The sequence below is a fragment of the Meles meles genome, chromosome 16 (assembly GCF_922984935.1).
Source record: "Meles meles chromosome 16, mMelMel3.1 paternal haplotype, whole genome shotgun sequence".
NCBI lineage: Eukaryota > Metazoa > Chordata > Mammalia > Carnivora > Mustelidae > Meles > Meles meles.
In genome coordinates, this window is record NC_060081.1 from 8,069,698 (window position 1) to 8,091,082 (window position 21,385).

General features: G+C 36.2%; 1 protein-coding gene across 1 annotated transcript; it reads right to left on the bottom strand.

The window, feature by feature from the left end:
• Positions 1 to 3,266: 3,266 nt before the first annotated feature.
• Positions 3,267 to 6,466, bottom strand: LOC123927113 (olfactory receptor 2T1-like). Its single transcript, XM_045981637.1, has 2 exons — positions 6,446 to 6,466; positions 3,267 to 4,256 (listed from the first exon to the last, which is right to left on the bottom strand). Exons 1-2 carry the CDS (start codon positions 6,464 to 6,466, stop codon positions 3,267 to 3,269), a joined length of 1,011 nt encoding a protein of 336 aa, XP_045837593.1.
• Positions 6,467 to 21,385: the final 14,919 nt, after the last annotated feature.

Consider the following 21,385-nt stretch of genomic DNA (forward strand, 5'->3'; position numbering starts at 1 on the left):
TGCATGCTTTTCTCGTTGAGTGCTCTGAATATATCATGCCAGCTCTTCCTGGCCTGCCAGGTCTCTGTGGATAAGTCTGCTGCCAATCTAATATTTTTACCATTGTATGTTACAGACTTCTTTTCTCGGGCTGCTTTCAGGATTTTCTCTTTGTCACTAAGACTTGTCAATTTTACTATTAGGTGACGGGGTGTGGACCTATTCTTGTTGACTTTGAGGGGAGTTCTCTGCACCTCCTGGATTTTGATGCTTGTTCCCTTTGCCATATTAGGAAAATTCTCTCCAATAATTCTCTCCAATAGACCTTCTGCTCCCCTCTCTCTTTCTTCTTCTCCTGGAATCCCAATTATTCTAATGTTGTTTTGTCTTATGGTGTCACTTATCTCTCAAATTCTCCCCTCGTGGCCTAGTAGCTGTTTGTCCCTCGTTTCCTCAACTTCTTTATTCTCTGTCATTTGGTCCAGATAAGAGTATATGAAGGAACATATAAAATACTAAGAGGGTGGCAAAAACCCTAGAAAAATGAGTTTAACCAAATCAGAAGAGACCCCAAATCATGGGGGGGGGGAGAAAGGGGATAAAAGGAAGTTCAGAAAAAAAGGAAAATATTTAAAAAAGAAAACAAATAAAGAAAAACTATAAAAAAGTAAGAAAAAATATATCTATTAGATAAATTAGTTAAAAAACGTTAAAAAAGAAAAGGGTAAAAAGTTTAAACAATTTAGCAGGAGAAGGAAAAAATTTGAAAAAATAATTAACCCCTAGATTAAAGAATCAAGGGGAGAAAGCCATGAGTTCCGTGCTTTGCTTTCTCCTCCTCTGGAATTCTGCTGCTGTCCTTGGTATTGAACCTGCTTTCCTTGGTAGATGAACTTCATCCTGGCTGCATTTTTTGTTAATCTTCTGGGGTAGGGGCCTGTTGTAGTGACTCTCAAGTGTCTTTGCCTGAGGTGGAATTGCTCCGCCCTTACTGGACTAAGTCATCCTCTGGGGTTAGCTTTCTGGATCTTTTGTTCCCCGAGCTTTCCATAGAGTTCTGGAGGATGGGAATGAAAATGGTGGCCTTCCAGTCTCTGGCCCAGAGGATCTGAGAGCCCGGGGCCCCACTCCTCAGTTTGCCCACAGAGAACAGCACCCAATCACTCCTGTATCTCCGGCCTCTGGCCGTACTCCAAGCTCACCCATCCTGTGTCCAGCTCAAGGTAATCCTGAGCTGAGAGCTCAGTCCTCAGCTCTGTCTCTGTAGCCAGCTTCCCTGTTCTAATACCTGCAAGCTCTGTGACATTCCGACACCCCCGATCCTTCTGTCACCCTGTGGGTCCTGGGGCCACACTGACCCCACATGGGCTTCACCCCGGTTTAGCCTCTGGAGCAATGTCTCTCAGTGGAACAGACTTTTAAAGGTCCTGATTTTGTGCTCCATTGCTCCACCACTTGCCCGGAGCCAGCCTCTCCCCCTGCATTCTATTTTCCCTTCGCTTTGGATTCACTTCCCCGCCAGTCCTACCTTTCAGAAAGTGGTTGATTTCCTGTTTCTAAAATTGCTGTTCTTCTTCTCTTCGATCTCCCTCTGGATTTGTAGGTGTTTGCAATGTTTAGATAAGCTATCTAGCTGATCTCCTGCTACCTGATGTAGTCTCAGCCTGCTACTTCTCCTCCATCTTGAATCCTCCTCCAGAATGTCTATTCTTATTGTTTGACAATGTCACAATTGATTTATCATGTCACCACCAGTGAGATTTTGGGTAGCTTCTCTCTCTCTCTCTCTCTCTCTCTCATCTGCTACTACTTATCTTTTGGTGAAGATTATGCATATATGTTTGTTAGAAATTCACCTGAGTGTGTTTCTTCTGGGCCACAGAGGACATATATGTTCAGCTTTAGTCACTGCTGCTACATTAAATGTTGTGGGGACATAAATTGTTTTCTTGACAGCTTTTTTTTTCCTTTTCATTTCCTTTTCCCCATTAGCATGTAAACTTTTAAACTGTAGGTGTTTTTCTTATCTTGCTCAAAGCTATGAATATTAAATGAATACATGGATGTATGATTGAGGAAGCTGTATCTGAAAGATACAGTGTTCAGTCAATCACATTCCTTGAAATTTTGCAGCTTAATACACTAATTTAAAATATTAACCTACAGAAGTCCCTTACTTCCTTGATCCCCACTGTTTTCATTTGTAATTAAAGCCGTTAATATGTGGCTTATTTGTTATGAAATTGTTAGAGAGTGATGAACCTTACAGAGTATGTATATTATTAAGTTTTAGACAGATTGGCTAATATGATTGATTATGAGTATTAATAATTTAATAAAGTGAACCCTATGATACGTGAGTAAACTCCTTATATAATCAAATGGAACATTGAACATGATTTTCCACATTCTATTGTCCTCCATTTCTGGATCAGTGGGGAATATGAATATGGAATATGAGCAAATTGCTATTATCTGACTGGCTTATGATTAATCCTGATGACCCTGTGACATTTTTGAAAAATCATTTTAGAATCCTCTCAGCCCATATCTCTGTGTGTTCCTCTGACATTTAGTAAACCTTTAAGTATATGATACCCTCACATTGTCTTTTCTTGAAAATATACTTTGTTCTCATCCATTAATTTTAACTTACCTGAAAAATAATTTTCACTTATGTGTTACAAACAGAAGGTAAATACTACATTGCTACTTAAAGTTAAACACACTTAATTATTGTGGGAATCACAATGACTATTTAAGAAAATTATTCTGCCTCTTCTGACAAACTGACAAATTGGAACATACAGCTAGCTACACAACTGTCTTCCTAAAGTGCTGGGTCAGGTATCAGTCCTCAAAATAGAGAAGATAATATTTTTATTATTTTTAGATGGTACATATACTCATACAGCAGTATCATATATACCAAAATTGTCACCTTCCCTCTTGCACTACTCAACATAGTTCATGCCATTTAAGATTGCATGCAATTTATGTTATTTCCAAAAGGTGAATCTGAAGAGCAAGAAATTTTCTTTTCAATTCCTGAAAAACACTGGAATTTATTTTGAATTCATGTGAACAGGAATAAAATAAAGGGAAGATACAAGAAAGAAGACTAGATGAAAAAAAATGAAGATCAAGTGGATGCATTTTTATATTGATCCTTTTAACTTTTTTTCCTGCACAATTGAGCCTACTTTCCAGTTTAATCCCTCATTGAGAACATGGTCACAGTGTCCACAAAGGATCCCGTTTACTATTTATATGAGAAGAAGCCACTATCAAAACATTTCTCCTGACACTTTTTGTGTACCCTTGAATCTGCCTAGTGCCCTCTTCAGAGCTCCAGTCACATCCTTGTTCCTCAGACTGTAGATGAGCGGATTTAACATTGGTGTAAGGATTGTGTAGAACACAGAAAAGACTTTGTCCTGGGCTGGACTGTGGTAAGAGTGTGGAAGCATGTAAGTGTACATGGCAGCCCCATAGAACAAGGTCACCACTGTCATATGAGATGAGCAGGTGGCAAATGCCTTCTTCCTCCCCTCCACTGAACTCATGTGGTGGACTGTGGTTAAGATTCGGGCATAAGAAGCAATTACCACAGAGAAAGGAATCAGCAACATAAGAACACAGCACACATACATTACTGTCTCATATAGGGCCGTGTCTGCACATGCCAAGTGCAGGACTGCAGGTGCTTCACAAAAGAAATGGTTAATTTGCCGGGAGTTGCAGAAAGGAAAGCTCATGGTGATGGGAGTTAGAAGGAAGCCATCCAAAGAGCCCCCAAACCAGGATCCTGCTATGATCATCCAACAGACCGGGCGACTCATAAGGACAGGATAGCGAAGGGGTTTGCAGATGGCCACATAGCGGTCATAGGCCATGAGACCCAACAGGAAGAACTCAGCTCCCACAAGGGTGAGGTAGAGGAAATGCTGAATTGTGCACCCCATAAAGGAGATGGTTCTTTGACCAAGCAGGTAATCAACCAACATCTTGGGGACAATGGTGGAGATGTACATCATATCAATGAAGGACAGGTGACTAAGCAGGAAGTACATGGGAGTGTGAAGTCGTGAATCAGTGTGGATTAAGAAGATCATGACTCCATTTGCCATCAGTGCAGTGAAAAAGATGATAGAGATAATAGCAAAAAGAAGTCCTGAGATGTCCTTCCTGTTGAACAGTCCCATGAAGATGAAGTCTGCAGAGGAGGTGTTGTACACTTCCACTGATCCCATGACAGTGATGCTGTGACCTAGAATCTTTTGAATAAAATAACATTATTTTCGCCTCTGAACCATAAGAGACTATGGACTCTGTAAAACAACCTGAGGGTTTTGAAGGGTCAGGGGTAGGAGGTTGGTGGAATAGGTGGTGGGTAATAGGGAGGGCACCTTTTGCATGGAGCACTGGGTGTTGTGCAAAAACAATGAATACTGTTATGCTGAAAAAAATAAAGAAAGAAAGAAGAAGAAGGAGGAGGAGAAGGAGGAAGAGGAGGAGAAGGGTTGGGGGAGGAGGAAGGGTAGGAGAAAAAAACAAAAGAAAAAAATAACATTATTTTAAGAGAATTAACATAACAGCATATGAGTGACTCTTAGACAACAAAGTTCTGAAAGTGGGAGGACAACATTTAAAAATATTTTATTACAACTTTGGCACAGATATCTAGCAACTAATATATTCTAGATGATATTTTTACATAAAATTGATAACCTTGAATTAATAGTTCTTTAAATACATTGGACAAGATGATGTCAACAGATGTTATTTTACTATAGTGACACATATAACAACACATAAGGGTGTAAACCATGTTATTCAGTTAAACATACCCTGGGGTGTGTGTGTGTGTGTGTGTGTGTGTGTGTGTGTGTGTGTGTGTACATATTGCCTTATATGTGTTTAAATAGGTACCCTTATTAAATGAATCTTTATTATGATCAACATTATCACCAACTTAAAAATATCTCATTACTGAATACGAGTACAAATGAGTGATCTGCTGTATGGGTTGTAAGCATTAAGAGTATCCTCTTGGTTTCAGTTCATCTGTGTTGCAGGTGAAATTTTATGGGAGAAAATAAAATAGAAAATGGAAACCATTCTTGAAAACTCAGAAAAAGGAGGCAAGTTACTCTTGTAGAATTACTTTTGTTTATTTTTAAGAAAGAAATTTAATTTTAGGATGATGAAGAATTGGCATCAGGATTATGTATAAGCATCAGAATTATTCAGGTATTAGCAATTAGCGTTAGCAATTAGAATTCAGAGTAAATAGCACATAAACATATATGGTAAGATATAAACCACCTATTATTTTTGGAAATTGAATTTTTTATAGTGATTAGTAATTAAGAAAAACTGATGGCTTTGTGTAATTTCAGGTGATGGTAAATCTACAGTTCTGAAATATCTACAACAAAGTTTTTTTAAATTTAAGGATGATTTTTCATGTCCTTTAACATTAAATATGTCAAGGCAAGATATATTTTACCAATATGTTTTTGAGGTTAAGTGACTAAACTAAACTATGTATAAATAATCTAAAAATATGAACATTTGAGTCAACCGCTCAGAAAACAAAAAGCTATTAAGAATAATTGTGAAGGGGCATCTCAGTGGCACAGTTGGTTAAGAATCTGCCTTCAGGTCATGATCCCAGGTTCCTAGGATTGAGTCCCATATCTTCTCCCTCTGCCATTCCCTTCTCCTGCTTGTTCTCTCTCTCTCCCTCTCTCTCTCCGCCCCCCTCTGGCAATAAATAAAACCTAAAAAATGATAATTTTGAAGAATTTACTTTGTGCCAAGTGCTTCATATCTATTGACTTGCTGAGCTTCACAATAAACCTTTCTCACTGATGGCAGAATTATGAGTGACGTTCTAATGGTCACATATGCTGTTATTGGCAGAGATTTTTGGACCAAGCAGTGTTTGAATCACTGTGTTCTCACCTACATTCTAAAAAACCTAGACATTTACATTACTTGTCAAATGAAATGTGCCAACCATGTCAATCTGTTAAATTTTAACTATATGTATTCATTAATGTGGTTAATAGAAATGTCAAAATTCAAAATACATCACATAAATTATTATAATCATGACTGCTGATTTTTAATAGGATAAACTCTTAATTTTTGTTGTTTATCTTCTTCTTTTGGTGCTAATTTTAAAAGCTTTGAGTCAAATTTCATAAATTTCCCTGACACCGTGTACCATTTCGTCATTTCTAATCTGCCTTATTTTTCTTCTAACTTTCTAATTTCATTAATGGAACACATTAACATATGTATCTCTGGGAAAATTTCAAGTTTATAGAATAGCCTATATATTAGTAGAATTCTGTTTCCACACCTCCTACATTTTGGGTCTAACTTTTATCATGTTTTAAGATCCCAGTAACAGAGAGAAGATGAGGTATTGTTTTCCAAGGTCTAGTAGATTTACCTGTTCACCATTTCCATGCATTCTAAAATCCTTTAAAAATATTCTGTCCCTCAAGGTTTGTTTTTTTTTCTATCTCATCTATCTTCCTAGCAGTAACAAAGGAAAACACTAAGTCTTCTCTAGTTTTCATCTGATTGGCCTTATTCTCCTTTTTTTTGTATATAAAAATGTCTAATTAGCTATTGTGGACATCCCTGCTATAAACATTGGGGAGCATGTATCTCTTCAAGTCACTATGTTTGCATCCTTCAGGTAAATACTTAGCAGTGCCAAAATATGGAAAAAGCCCACATGTCCATCGATAAATTAGTGGATAAATAAGTGGTAATATATATATATATATATATAATTATATTATATATAATATTATATATAATAATATATATATTTCATATATATATATGAAATGATTATATTATATGGGAGAAAATAAATATGTGGAATTTAAGAAACAAAACAGATAAACATTAAGTGAAGGGAAGAAAAAATAATAAGATGAAAATTGACAGGGAGGCAAAACATTAGAGACTCTTAACTCTAGGAAACAAACTGAAGGTTGCTGGAAAGGAATGAGGAGGTAGGGGATAATTGGGTTATGACATTAAAGAGGGCACCTAATGTATTGAGGACCGGGTGTTATTTTCAACTGATGAATCACTGAAGTCTACGTCTGAATCTAAAACAACAAAACAACAATAACAGCAGCAACAACAACAACAAATGTCTACTTGGTCAAAAGACAAGTCCCATTTGGTTAAATTTATCATCTGCTATCTTACTATGAGAAAGAATAATGAGAAGGATCTGTAATTTTTGAATATATATATATATATATTCATATGTATTTTATCACATGCAATATAATCATACAATAATTGTACAATACAATTGTATATATATGTGTGTTATACACATATATAATATATTATATATATTCATATATATATAGTTGAATTTCTGTTGAGCAGAGATTGTATTGCTTTGTTATGGTTAGTACAAATGATCAGAAAATATCAGAAAAAGTTATTGTGTAACTTTATATAGGTATTTGCTTCTGAAATGATGTAGTAGACATAGAGTAAAGCAAAATTTAAAATAAGATGAAGTGAGTTCTTTCCCTGACATTAATGAATTCTATTGATTTTGCTTCTCTTCCCAAACTCTGAGCTTCAGTTTCCATTTATATTAAATTTAGATAATATAATATGCATGGTTGCTCTATGGATCAAATGAGAAATTCTTAGGTGAATATATTTTATAAAAATGCAAAGCAAAATGCCAATGTTTTACCATATATGTTAGTTCAAAATGTATGTAAGAATCTCCAATTTATTATTTAAGCAATCCATATATTGAACTAAAATGCATGAATTTGAATTGTAAAATACTCTTGAACTTCAATTCAATGGACTCTGGTAACCCTGGCAAAACTACTTCAGCTGTTAAATTCTATATTTTTTCTTTAATTTTCTCTTCAATTATAGGAAGTGGCCATTAGCATAACTTCTCAGAAATATATGCATCACTTTTAAGCCTGAAGAGAATCCAAATATCTATGAGAAGAATATATATGCTTGAACTGGAAATTATAAGAACACAAAAAAACTTATTGGATAAAATTTGCATGACTTTATTGGATGAAATTATCTTCAAAATTCACTTAAATTACTAATTTTTACACTATATCACAAATTGAAAGAAAAGCAATGCGTTCATTCTATCATGACATTTACAAATAAATATTCTCTCTTATTTTGTAAGAGGTACATATTTAGTTGAGTACAGATATTTGAAGTTACTTCTCCCACCTAACTGAAGTCAGGATATGATTCATGCTCAGGCCTGGGAAGATCACTGGGAGCATCTTTTGAATCAAGTTACAATAGAAACTCTAAGTTGTAAGGTGAAGCATTTTCCTAATTCTGTATGGCCATTTGTGAACTTCCTGCCAAATGAAAGAGCATACTCTATGTTTTTTTTTTTTGTTTGTTTTTGTTTTTGTTTTTTTTTCCCCAGTGGAACGGCACCATTGCTAGGAAGCTCTGTGCTCACTTGGATTAAAAATTGCCCCATGGAACCTCCTTCTTGCCCTCTAGATCTGCTCAGAAGCAGCTTCTTCGTTTTTTAACTTTAAGCCTTTCATAATGTGAATATGGTTAGGATTTCTTCATGCGTCTCTGTGCCAAGTTATGCTTCCTTGTTCTTGTGTACGTTCATGAAGACCTTGCCAAAATGCTCAGGTTCCAGGTAATAACTTGAGATGATCTTTGGCAATGTCCATGTCAAAATGCAATATCTCCATTTCAACAATTACTTCAGGTGAAGTTTATTCAGTGCAGAATACTCTAGAAATATTATTTTTCTGTTCTTATATAGATACATCACACTTTTGCCACATTCTGTACACATTTAAATTCTTCTGGTTGAATCCTTATGTATGAATCTCTCAAGCCAGGGCAATTCATGGTTGTGCAATTTTGAAACTAAATACATTTATCCCTAAATCTTCTCTGTACTCCTAAATTTGGCATAGTATCTCAAAAAGTTGTAATCATTAATAATAAAATCAAATTGAACTAGGAATCATAGACAATGAAATGTCAATGTAATTAAACAATTTCACCAATTGCTTATTGTTTTTTAGAGCATCACTTGAAGGAGTGACTTAGAAGCATATTCCTTTGTCAAACATATACCCCTCCTGCCTGAACTCCTGAAGAGATCACATTCCTGGATAAACACATCTACAGAGACCCACTGTTTCTGATTGAAGTTCATTTTATGGTATGATTGGCATAAAACAAAAACAAACAAACAAACAAAAAACAATAAGAAAACTTGCAAACCTCTTCCAGAGTGGAATTGAGGAATATAGGCACCCAGTACAACCTTTAAAGGCATTTATGGAAAAATGATATGTAAAACATTTGCATCCTGACAGCAAGGCAAGAGCTCTTTGCTTGAAGTCAGAGGGGCTATGAGAGTCTGTCTATGTGTTGTTAAGTCAAGCACCTCCACTTCCCAAATTTCAGTGTCCTTTTCTGTAACAAGAGGTCAAGGATACAAAGGCAATCATGCCAGTGGTGGTGGTAGTGGAGAACCCCAGCAGGGAAATAGGAAGCATTTTTTTCATTGGTACCCTATAAACTAAGACTAACTGCAAGTTTTTCATTTAACCTCTCTGTATTCCAAGTAATATTGTCCATATCCCATCTAATTCACAGGCCAATTTTCCCCTAAATCTTTAGAAAAAGAAAAAAAAAGAGCAGAAAATATTTTGCTAAGATCATATAGACACAGACATAAAAAGGTATTTTATAGAAAGGAAGATTCTTTGCACTATTCTATTCAATAGCTCCATGACAATTGCGTATTTGCAATGCATACTCTGGGTAATTTCCCAGAATAAACAGACAGTCCACATTTCAATGTAGCTGGGTGGGGGACATTGAGCAGTCATTACCTCACTAAGCTTGCACATGAGATTTGAAGCCCATGAGTTTTAGACAACCCTGCCTCTGTTTCCTTAGGTTTAACTTACATAAGTTTTATTTACATCATGTAAAGAGAGTTGATTCATTTAGAACCCTAGGAAATACTGAGGAAGTTCAGTAATTTCCTTCTTCTTCCGATATTTAAAATCTCCTTTGAAGAGCTAGGCTAAGTGATCATCAGGATTTGAATTGTCATCTGTGATTTTCTTGAAAATTTCAACAGACCTGGGTTTTCGTTAAGGTAATAGGAAATGAGGAATAAACAGTGTTGCTCTAGATGATCTAAAAGCTTAGCTGATTCACTGAATTGCTTAAATTTGAACAAGAATTTTGCGTTGTTTAGAAAAACTTCAAACTATTAAATCCAATAATTTGATTTACAGAAACTTTCAGAATGATTTATTCATTTCCCCAATATCATGTTTAGCCTCATCACCCCACATTCTTCAATACTTTTCTCAGCCATGCAATCTGAATGCTATGTATTAAAATGAGCTGCTAGACACATTTCTTGGTATGCATAAATTAGGAAGGTAAGGCACATAATCAATATAAAGAAAATCACCCTATTTCTAATTTTATTTATTTTATTTTTTAAGATTATATTTTTTTTGCTTGACAGAGATCACAAGTAAGCAGAGAAGCAGGAACCCTGCTGAGCAGAGAGCCTGATGTGGGACTCGATCCCAGCACCCTGGGATCATGACCTGAGCTGAAAGCAGAGGCTTAACCCTCTGAGTCACCAAGACGCCCCACCCTATGCCTAATTTTATACTAAACTTAGGTCCGACTAAAGAAAGATCAGCTTGTCACTTACTCAGAGTGGAATCCTCTCCAGATAGCCATTCAGAGTAGGGTGCGTTGTTCAAAGGTAGAGATGGTCATATAAAATTTAGTACATAACAACAACAATAACAACAAAAAAACAATAACAACTCACCAGGAAACTATAAAAACTTTCTATAACTAAGACAGGAATGACGAATGAATAAAGACTTTCTAAAATAAAGGTCATCTGTTACTGGAAGATAAATAAATGATAAAGATTAGTAGATTCAATTTATCCTCTAGTTTACATTGCAAAGGAAAACACAAGGTTATTTTTAGTCAGGGGTATGTACAATGGGAAAACTTTCAAGATCTGGCCAAACGGTATGTCTAGGTGTCCTCTGCATGAAAGTCTAGCACACACAGGTTTTGAATTTGGATTTATGAACTTGAATTTCCTGAACTATAGACTAGAAGTATCCTTAGCAATGGATGTTGGAATTAGCACAAAGAGAGATGTGTAATTTATTAAGAGCTCTTTTGCAATATAACTCTACAGAAGAAAGTATCATTAAAATAATGTCATCCTAAAATCCCTGAAATACTTTGCATTGCCAAGACAAATCATACAAATGTCAAGCCTTCTACAAAAGTATGTTAATTCTTGCTTCCTATCTTTACAAGAAAATACCCAGAAACCAAAGAAAGACAGTTATGAAACAGTAAGAAGGCAGGAAAAAAGCTGCAGACCATTAAATAATGCTGAATCCTCTCTGGGTGTTCTGTGTTTGCATTCCTGGGTGCCAAGGGGAGGCCCATGGTGAGAAGAAGCAGGAGTTTAAATAGTTTTGTGAGAAGGCAATGAAATGAAGTGCTCTTGGAAAGAGCAGGTCTCTTCCCTATGGATTGCAGCAGACATTAATGAGACAGATATGTCACAGCTAATTAGAAGTGTTTCATGGGGTAGAAGAGAGTGAGCCCTGGAGTCATAGGGGCTTTGAGAAAAGTGTTTCAGTCACTGGACTCACAAATACAACTCCCTGATTTTCTTAGCATTTCATCAGAAATTTCCTCCAGCAGGTTTTCCTCCTACAGAAATGTAGGGGACTAATGTGAAAAGACATTAAAAAACATGAAAAATAGCCCAATTCATGTTATTTATTTTAGCATTTTATTGGCAGCCTAATAATAGTTATTATATTTGTGTATAAAGGCGATGCATACACTAGGAAAAATAAGAAAATGTTTAAAAATTTAAAAGATTCCCCCCCAAAATTTACAAGCTTTCTTAATATCCAGAAATAGTTGCCAAAAACATATATAGAAAGTCATCCTTACAAAATTGCATTTCCCACATGTGTATGCATACATACATAAATATAATATATACATACAACATTTACACACCAACACATATATATGCAAGGGTATGTGTATGTATCTCATATAATTTGACAATTTATATTATTCATAAACTACTTTATATGAAGTGTCTCTGATGTGAAATATTCTTCCAAAGGTAGAATTCAGTGTTCACAGGATATTCTACACTACAGCTATGCTCCCTTATATTTAACCTATGCTTCATTTTTGATACATATATTCCTTTAATAGTGGCACTGATAAATTGTGTAATGGTAAATATCCTTACACTTAATTTTGAGTGTAGATTTTTGAATTTTTTTCACATTCTCTTCATTCAGAATTATTTAGTCAATTTGTGTAAATATATTTAAAGTTTTTTATTGTGTTGTTAGTCGCCACAAAATACATCATTAGTTTTTTTTTCTTTAATTTTACCTTTTTCAGTGGCCCAAGATTCATTGTTTATGCACCACACCCAGTGCTCCATGCAATACATGCCCTCCTTAATACCCACCACCAGGCTCACCCATTCCCTCACTCCCCTCCCCTCCAAAAGCCACAGTTTGTTTCACAGAGTCCACAGTCTCTCATGCTCTCTCCCCCTCAAATTCCCCCCAACTCACTTTTCCTTTCCTTCTCCTAACATCCTCCATGTTATTCCTTATGCTCCACAAGTAAGTGAAACCATATGGTAATTGACTCTTTCTGCTTGACTTATTTCACTGAGCATAATCTCCTTCAGTTTGATCCATGATGATACGAACACTGGGTATTCATCCTTTCTGATGTAGGCATTCTGCTCCATTGTATATATGGACCATACCTTCTTTATCTGTTTGTCTGTTGAAGGGCATCTTGGCTCTTTTTACAGTTTGGCGACTGTGGCCATTGCTGCTATGAACAATGGGGTACAGATGTCCCTTCTTTTCACTACTTCTGTATCTTTGGGGTAAATACCCAGTAGTGCAATTGCAGGGTCATAGGGTATTTATATTTTTAATTTCTTAAGGAATCTCCACACTGTTTTCCAAAGTGACTGCAACAACTTGCATCCCCACCAACAGCATAAAAGGGCTCCCCTTTCACCACATATTATCCAACACTTGTTGTTTCCTGCCCTGTTAATTTTGTCCATTCTAACTGGTGTAAGTTGGTATCTCAGTGTTGTTTTGATTTAAAACTCCCTGATGACTAATGATGATGAACATATTTTCATGTGTTTATTAGCCATTTGTTCCATTCCACTTCTCATTGGAGAAGTGTTTGTTCATGCTTTCTGCCCATTTTTTCACATTATTATCTGTTTTCACAGGTGTTGAGTTTGAGGAGTTCTTTATAGATCTTGTCCATAGTGTCATTTGTGAATACCTTCTCCCATTCCATGGACTGTGTCTTTGCTTTGTTGACTGTTTACTTTGCTGTGTAGAAGATTTGGATCTTGATAAAGTCCCAACAGTTCATTTTTGCTTTTTTTCCTCCTTTGTGTTTGGAGACATGTCTTGAAAGAAGTTTCTGTGGCCAATGTTGAAGAGGTTACTGCCTATGTTCTTCTCTAGGATTTTGATAGAGTCATGCCTCACATTGAGGTCTTTTATCCATTTCAGTTTATCTTTGTGTGGTGTAAGAAAATGGTCAAATCAGATCATTAATTTTTTATTTCATTTTTAAGTCGCATTTTGCAACATTATCAGTTTAATTTCCTATTGGTTAATAGTTCCTGTTTTCCCATCAACCTCACAATGGTCTCTTAAGAGAAGTAAGTAAGCCCACACAGGTTTACAATTCTGGTAATAACTGCCTAAGTTCACTGAATTTAATTATTATTTTAAAAAACTTAGGATGGTACTTCTTGAATGTTTTAATATTTATTATTTTAAAAATTATCTGCCAATATTATTTTTATTTATTAGAAATGTTATTTTTAATTCTCATTTAACCTTCTCTTTACATATTTAAGTATGAATATGTGTCTGCCAATATGTTTCAAATACTGTTTACATTTTCTTGTTTTTTTTCTATTTTTTGTTATTGTTCATTTTTTTTTGGTTAAACAAGAAATTTTTAAATTATGAAGTAAAAATCATCAACATTACTTCCATAGGTTCTTTTACAAATTCTATGATTAGAAAATGCCTAAATAGCTTAAACTTGAGAAATATTTTGTAACTTTTATTAATTATCATTTGTCTGTGTGTGTGTGTGTGTGTGTGTGTGTGTGTTTACACTTAACTCTTTGAAGTCTGGAATTTTGGGATATGATTATGAAGCAGATATTTACTGTATTCTCTCTGAAAAACTATATTTATCCTAAAATCAATTTTTAAGAAACTATTGTTTTAAATGATGAGTTTCCACATCAATTTTTTTATATATTAATTTTTTACATTTTTCAGGGACTAACTCTTCTAACTCTTCAAACTGTACCTCACCATTTCGATTATTTTAAGGTGTTACTTGTTTTCTGCAGCACATGTATTAAATATAATGGTCTTTTTTCTTCCTTTTCCAAACAATTTTATAAATATTTCCCCATTTATTTAAAAAAGGAAAACAACTCTAGAACTTTGAAGTAATGTTTCAAAACAACAGCAACAAAAACTTTTATAGTTCTTATTGAGATAGCACTAGACTTATCATTCATTTGAAAAATATTGACATTTTAACAAAGTGACTCCTCTCAACTAGGAGATTACTAGACTCTCCTTTAGTTAGGTATTCAGTTACCTTCCTTTGTGAAGAGTTATAATTTGTATGTGGTATGTAGATATTTGTGTGTTTGTGTGTTTTATATATTTTTGCATGTTTTAAATTATATTAATTTCTGTATATTTCTAATTAAACTCACTCATAACTAGTTAATTTGTGATTGTCTTTGTAATTTTTTATATTTTCCAATGTTTATTTCTGGGAAAGTGGGGGACTCCTGGTTTTTAAATATTGATACAATTTTTATTTTTTTAACAAGTTTTTTTATTATGTTCAATTAGCCAACATACAGTATATCTTTAGTTTTTGATGTAGTGTTCAACAATTCATTAGTTGCATATAAAATGTAAATTGTGTAATGCAATCACAACTTTACAAATACTTCTAGAAGTTAGTAATTATTGACATTTCAATTGACCCATTTATATCCTTCTCTAAGTTAAAGTTATCATTAATTCTTTTTTCCATTTTTTAATTTATTTTTTATTATGTTCAATTGAAGTTAACCCTTTTAGAGATGAAAAATCTGCATCTCACAAGGCCGAATACTCAAATAATTAGAGCAGATTCAAGTTCTGATTTCACTATGAAGTCCATTATTTTCCATTATTAATGGCCTCATATCTTATTGTAACATTAATCCCTGAAAAGAAACACTCACCTTCTTTTACATCATCCTCAAGTTGTTTGATGAATATGTCATGTTTACATGGCAGGTAATTGTGCAGCGCTGCCTATCAGGTAAGAACATGTCTCATGTGAAGGCTGCCTGCATCATGTGTGGGTACATAAAACTGCTGCCCATGTTCCTCATGGTGATGCCCGGAGTGATCAGCCACATCTCATACACAGGCAAGTCATTGATTCATAAATCCTCTTTCTTTTATGCTTGAACTCTGAGTAGTGAGTTTTTTAAAATTTATTTATTTATTTTCAGCGTAACTGTACTCATTGTTTCTGCACCACACCCAGTGTGCCATGCAATATGTGCCCTCTCTATTACCCTCCACCTGGTTCCCCAACATCCCACCCCCCGCCCCTTCAAAATCCTCAGGTTGTTTTTCAGAGTCCATACTCTCTCATGGTTCATCTCCCCTTCCAATTTCCCACAACTCCCTTCTCCTCTCCATCTCCCCATGTCCACCACGTTCTTTGTTATGCTCCGCAAAAGATTGAAACCATATGATACTTGACTCTCTCTGCTTGACTTATTTCCTCAGCATAACCTCTTCCAGTCCCGTCCATGTTGCTACAAAAGTTGGGTATTCATCCCTTCTGATGGAGGCATAATACTCCATCATGTATATGTACCACATCTTCCTTATCCATTTGTCCATTGAAGGGCATCTTGGTTCTTTCCACACTTTGGCGACAGTGGCCATTGCTGCTATAAACATTGGGGTACAGATGGCTTTTCTTTTCACTACATCTGTATTTTTGGGGTAAATATCCAGCAGTGTAATTGCAGAGTCATAGGGAAGTTCTATTTTTAATTTCTTGAGGAATCTCCACACTGTTCTCCAAAGTGGCTGCACCAATTTGCATTCCCACCAACAGTGGAAGAGGGTTCCCCTTTCTCCATATCCTCCCCAACAAATGTTGTTTCCTGTCTTGCTAAATTTGGCCATTCTAACTGGTGTAAAGTGGTATCTCAATATGGTTTTAATTTGAAAATCCATGATGGCTAGTGATGATGAGCATTTTTTTATGTGTCTGATAGTCATTTGTATGTCTTCATTGGAGAAGTGTCTGTTCATATCTTCTGCCCACTTTTTGATATGATTATCTGTTTTGTGTGTGTTGAGTTTGAGGAGTTCTTTATAGATCCTTGATATCAACCTTTTGTCTGTACTGTCATTTTCAAATATCTTCTCCCATTCCGTGGGTTGCCTTTTTGTTTTGTGGACTGGTGCCTTTGCTCTGCAGAAGCTTTTGATCTTGATGAAATCCCAAAAGTTCATTTTTGCTTTTGTTTCCTTGGCCTTTGGAGACATATCTTGAAAGAAGTTGCTGTGGCTGATATCGAAGAGGTTACTGCCTATATTCTCCTCTAGGATTCTGATGGATTCCTGTCTCATGTTGAGGTCATTTATCCATTTGGAGTGTATCTTTGTGTATGGTGTAAGAGAATGGTCGAGTTTCATTCTTCTACATATAGCTGCCCAGTTTTCCCACCACCATTTATTGAAGAGACAGTCTATTTTCCACTGTATATATTTTTTCCTGTTTTGTCAAAGATTATTTGACCATAGAGTTGAGGGTCCATATCTGGGCTCTCTACTCTGTTCCACTGGCCTGTGTGTCTGTTTTTATGCCAGTACCATGCTGTCTTGGTGATCACAGCTTGGTAGTAAAGCTTGAAATCAGGCAATGTGATGCCGCCAGTTTTATATTTGTTTTTCAACATTACCTTAGCAATTCGGGGTCTCTTCTGATTCCCTACAAATTTTAATATTGTTTGCTCCAGCTCTTTGAAAAATACTGGTGGAATTTTGATCGGAATGGCATTAAAAGTATAGATTTGGTCTAGCCAGTATAGACATTTTAACAATGTTTATTATTCCGATCCAAAGCATGGAATGGTCTTCCATCTTTTTGTGTCTTTTTCAATTTCCTTCATGAGTGTTCTATACTTCGTCGAGTACAGATCCTTTACCTCTTTGGTTAGGTTTATTCCCAGGTATCTTATGGTCCTTGTTGCTATAATAAATGGAATCAATTCTCTAATTTCCCTTTCTGTGTTTCCATTGTTAGTGTATAAGAAAGCCACTGATTTCTATACATTGACTTCGTATCCTGCCACGTTACTGAATTTCTGTATGCGTTCTAGTAGCTTGGGGGTGGAGTCTTTTGGGTTTTCCATATAAAGAGTCATGTCATCTGTGAAGTGAGAGAGTTTGACTTCATCATTGCTAATTTGGATACATTTTATTTCTCTTTGTTGTCTGATTGCTGTTGCTAGGATTTCTAATACTACGTTGAACAAGAGTGGTGAGAGTGGGCATCCTTGTCATGTTCCTGAACTCAACGGGAAGGCTGTGAGCTTTTCCACATTGAGGATGATATTTGCTGTGGGTCTTTCATAGATAGATTTTATGAAGTTCAGGAATGTCCCCTCTATCCCTATACTTTGAAGTGTTTTAATCAGGAACGGATGCTGGATTTTGTCAAATGCTTTTTCTGCATCAATTGAGAGGACCATGTGTTTCTTCTCTCTCCTCTTATTGATTTTTTCTATCACATTGATTGATTTCTGAGTTGAACCATCCTTGCAACCCAGGGATAAATCCCACCTGGCCATGGTGGATAAGCTTTTTAATGTGCTGTTGTATCCTGTTTGCTAGGATCTTGTTGAGAAGCTTAGCATCCATATTCATCAGTTATATTGGTCAGAAATTCTCCTTTTTGGTGAGGTCTTTGCCTGGTTTGGGGATCACGGAAATGCTGGCTCCTAAAAAGAGACTGGACGTTTTCCTTCTGCTTCAAATTTTTGAAACAGCTTCAGGAAAATTGGTGTTATTTCTTCTTTGAAAGTTTGGTAGAATTCCCCAGGGAATCCGTCTGGTCCTGGGCTCCAGTTTTCTGGGAGGTTTTTAATCACAGCTTCAATCTCGTTACTAGATATCAGTCTATTTTGGTTGTGGCAAGCCACGGTGGGGCTCGAGATGAGAGCCAAACCAGGCTCTGACTTGTGCATCCTTCAATATCTCACTGCCTGATTCAAGGCAGAGTATAATGGCGTTAAGTTGCATTTGAGAAAGAGCCTGTGCCATGCGCTGTTTGCTTTCCTACGTGACTTCTCACATGCCCTCTAGATATTTGACCTTCAAAACAGCACAGATGCACTCATTAATCTTCTAGTGGTTCTTGCTGTCCTGAGAGAAGCTATGAGATAATCTTTCAAGTGTGTTTCTTTTTTTAAAATTTTTATTTATTTATTTTTTCAGCATAACAGTATTCATTGTTTTTGCACAAAACCCAGTGCTCCATGCAATACGTGCCCTCCCTATTTCCCACCACCTGGATCCCCCAACCTCCCACCCCTGCCCCTTCAAAACCCTCAGGTTGTTTTTCAGAGTCCATAGTCTCTTATGGTTCGCCTCCCCTTCCAATTTCCCTCAACTTCCTTCTCCTCTCCATCTCCCAATGTCCTCCAAGTCATTTGTTATGCTCCACAAATAAGTAAAACCATATGACACTTGACTCTCTCTGCTTGACTCAAGTGTGTTTCTAGTGGATGATGTTTACCATCCACCACCTGGCGCTGGTATGTCTGTGGTGAAAAATATTATGAAGCTGATGTGTGAACCTTTAATCCTGCAGCAACACTTAGATAAGTCACCCTTTCACTGTAAGACTTCTATAAACTCTCTTGGTTTTACTAATAAAGCGGCACTTGGTGGAAATAATCCCCTGTGCTCCTCCTGCCCCCATCTCTTTGTCTCTTTGATTTCTTTTCACCATCCTCTTACCCTCGCGTTCCTGGTCGAGTTGTCACACGGGCCGTGACATTAGGTTGCCAATTTATTCCTGGTTCAATTTTGGGATTTTATCGTTTTCCAGGAATGCATCCATTTCATCTAGGTTGCTTAACTTATTCACATATAACTGTTGATAATAACTTCTGGGGATTGTTTCTACTTCCTTGGTGTTAGTTGTGATCTCTCCCTTTTCATTCATAATTTTATTATTTTGAGCTTTCTCTCTTTTCTTTTGGTCTAGTGTGGCCAATGGTTAATCAATATTATTGATTCTTTCAGAAAACCAGCTTCTGGTTTCATTGATACATTCTCTTGTATCTCTAGTTTCTACCTCATTGATCTCTGCTCTGATCTTGATTATTTCCCCTCTTATGTGTGGAGTCGGTTTAATTTGTTGTTGATTCTCCAGTTCCTTAAGGTGTAGAGACAGCTGGTGTATTCTGGATTTTTCCTTTTTTTTTTTTTTTTGAGGGAGTCTTGGGTGACTATGAATTTCCCCCTTAGGACTGCTTTTGCTGTATCGCTTAGGTTTTGGACCAAAGTGTCTTCATTCTTATTGGTTTCCATGAATTGATTAAGTTCATCCTTGACTTCCTGGTTGATCCAAGCATTCTTAAGCAAGGTGGTCTTTAGCTTCCAGGTGTTTGAGTTCCTTCCAAACTTTTCCTTGTGATTGAGCTCCAGTCTCAAAGCATTGTGACTGAGAATATGCAGGGAATCATCTCAGTTTTTGGTATCGGTTGAGTCCTGATTTGTGACCCAGTATGTGGTCTATTCTGGAGAAGGTTCCATGTGCACTTGAGAAGAATGAGTATTCTGTAGTTTTAGGGTGGAATGTTCTGTATATATCTATGAGGTCCATCTGTTCCAATGTGTCATTCAATGCTCTGGTTGCTTTTTTGATTTTCTGCTTCGATGATCTATTACTGAGTGAGGTGTGTTAAGATCTTCTATTATTAATGTATTCATATAAATATGACTTTTTATCTTGATTAAGAGCTTTGTTATGTAATTGGAGACACCTTTATTGGGGTTGTAAATATTTAGAATTGTTATATCATCTTGCTGGATAGTCCCTTTGGGAATGATATAGTGTCCTTCTGTATCTCTGACTGCAGTCTTTAGTTTAAAATCTAATTTATCTGATACGGGAATTGCTACCCCGGCCTTCTTTTGAGGCCTATTGGCATGAAAGATGCTTCTCCATCCCTTCACTTTCAGTCTGGGTGTATCTTTAGGTTCAAAATGGGTCTCATGTATACAACATATTGATGGGTCCTGTCGTTTTATCCAGCCTGCAACCCTGTGCCATTTTGTGGATGCATTTAGGCCACTACATTGAGAGTGATTATTGATAGATAGGTTTTTATTGACATCGTGTTACCTTTGAAGGCTTTCTTTCTTTAGATTGTCTCTGTATTTATGCTCAATGACATTTTTTAGGATTTTTTTCTCTTTTATAGCATCCCCCTTAATATTTCCTGCAGTGTCGGCTTGGTGGTTGCATAGTCTTTTAATCCTTGCTGATCTTGGAAACCTTTATATCTCTCCATCCATTTTGAATGTCAGTCTTGCTGTATAAAGTATTTATGGCTGCATGTTCTTCTCATTTAGTGCCCGGAATATATCTTGCCAGCTCTTTCTGGCTTGCCAGGTCTCTGTGGACAGGTCTGACGTTATTCTGATGGGCTTTCTTCTGTATGCAAGGAGCCTCTTTGTCCTAGCTGCTTTCAAGAGGGTCAGCCTACAATTGTAATTCTTCATTCTAACGATCAGGTGTTGTGAGGACTTTCGAGAATCTAAAATCTTGGGGGAGGGGAACCTTTCTGCCTCTAGTACATGTACACTGTTTCCATTCGTGAGATTGGGAAAATTTTCATAGACAACTTGTTCCACTATATCTTCTAGATTTTTTATTTCTCCTCCCCTTCAGGGATTCCAATAATTCTGATGTTGGAACATTTCATGGCATCGTTTATTTCCCTGATTCTGTTTTCGTGTCTTCTGAGCTGTTTGTTCCAGGCTTAATCCTGATCCTTTCTCTCTATCTGTTTGTCCTCCAGATCACTAATTCTATATTCTGTTTCAGTTACCCTAGATTTTAGAGAATTTAGATTAGATTGGAA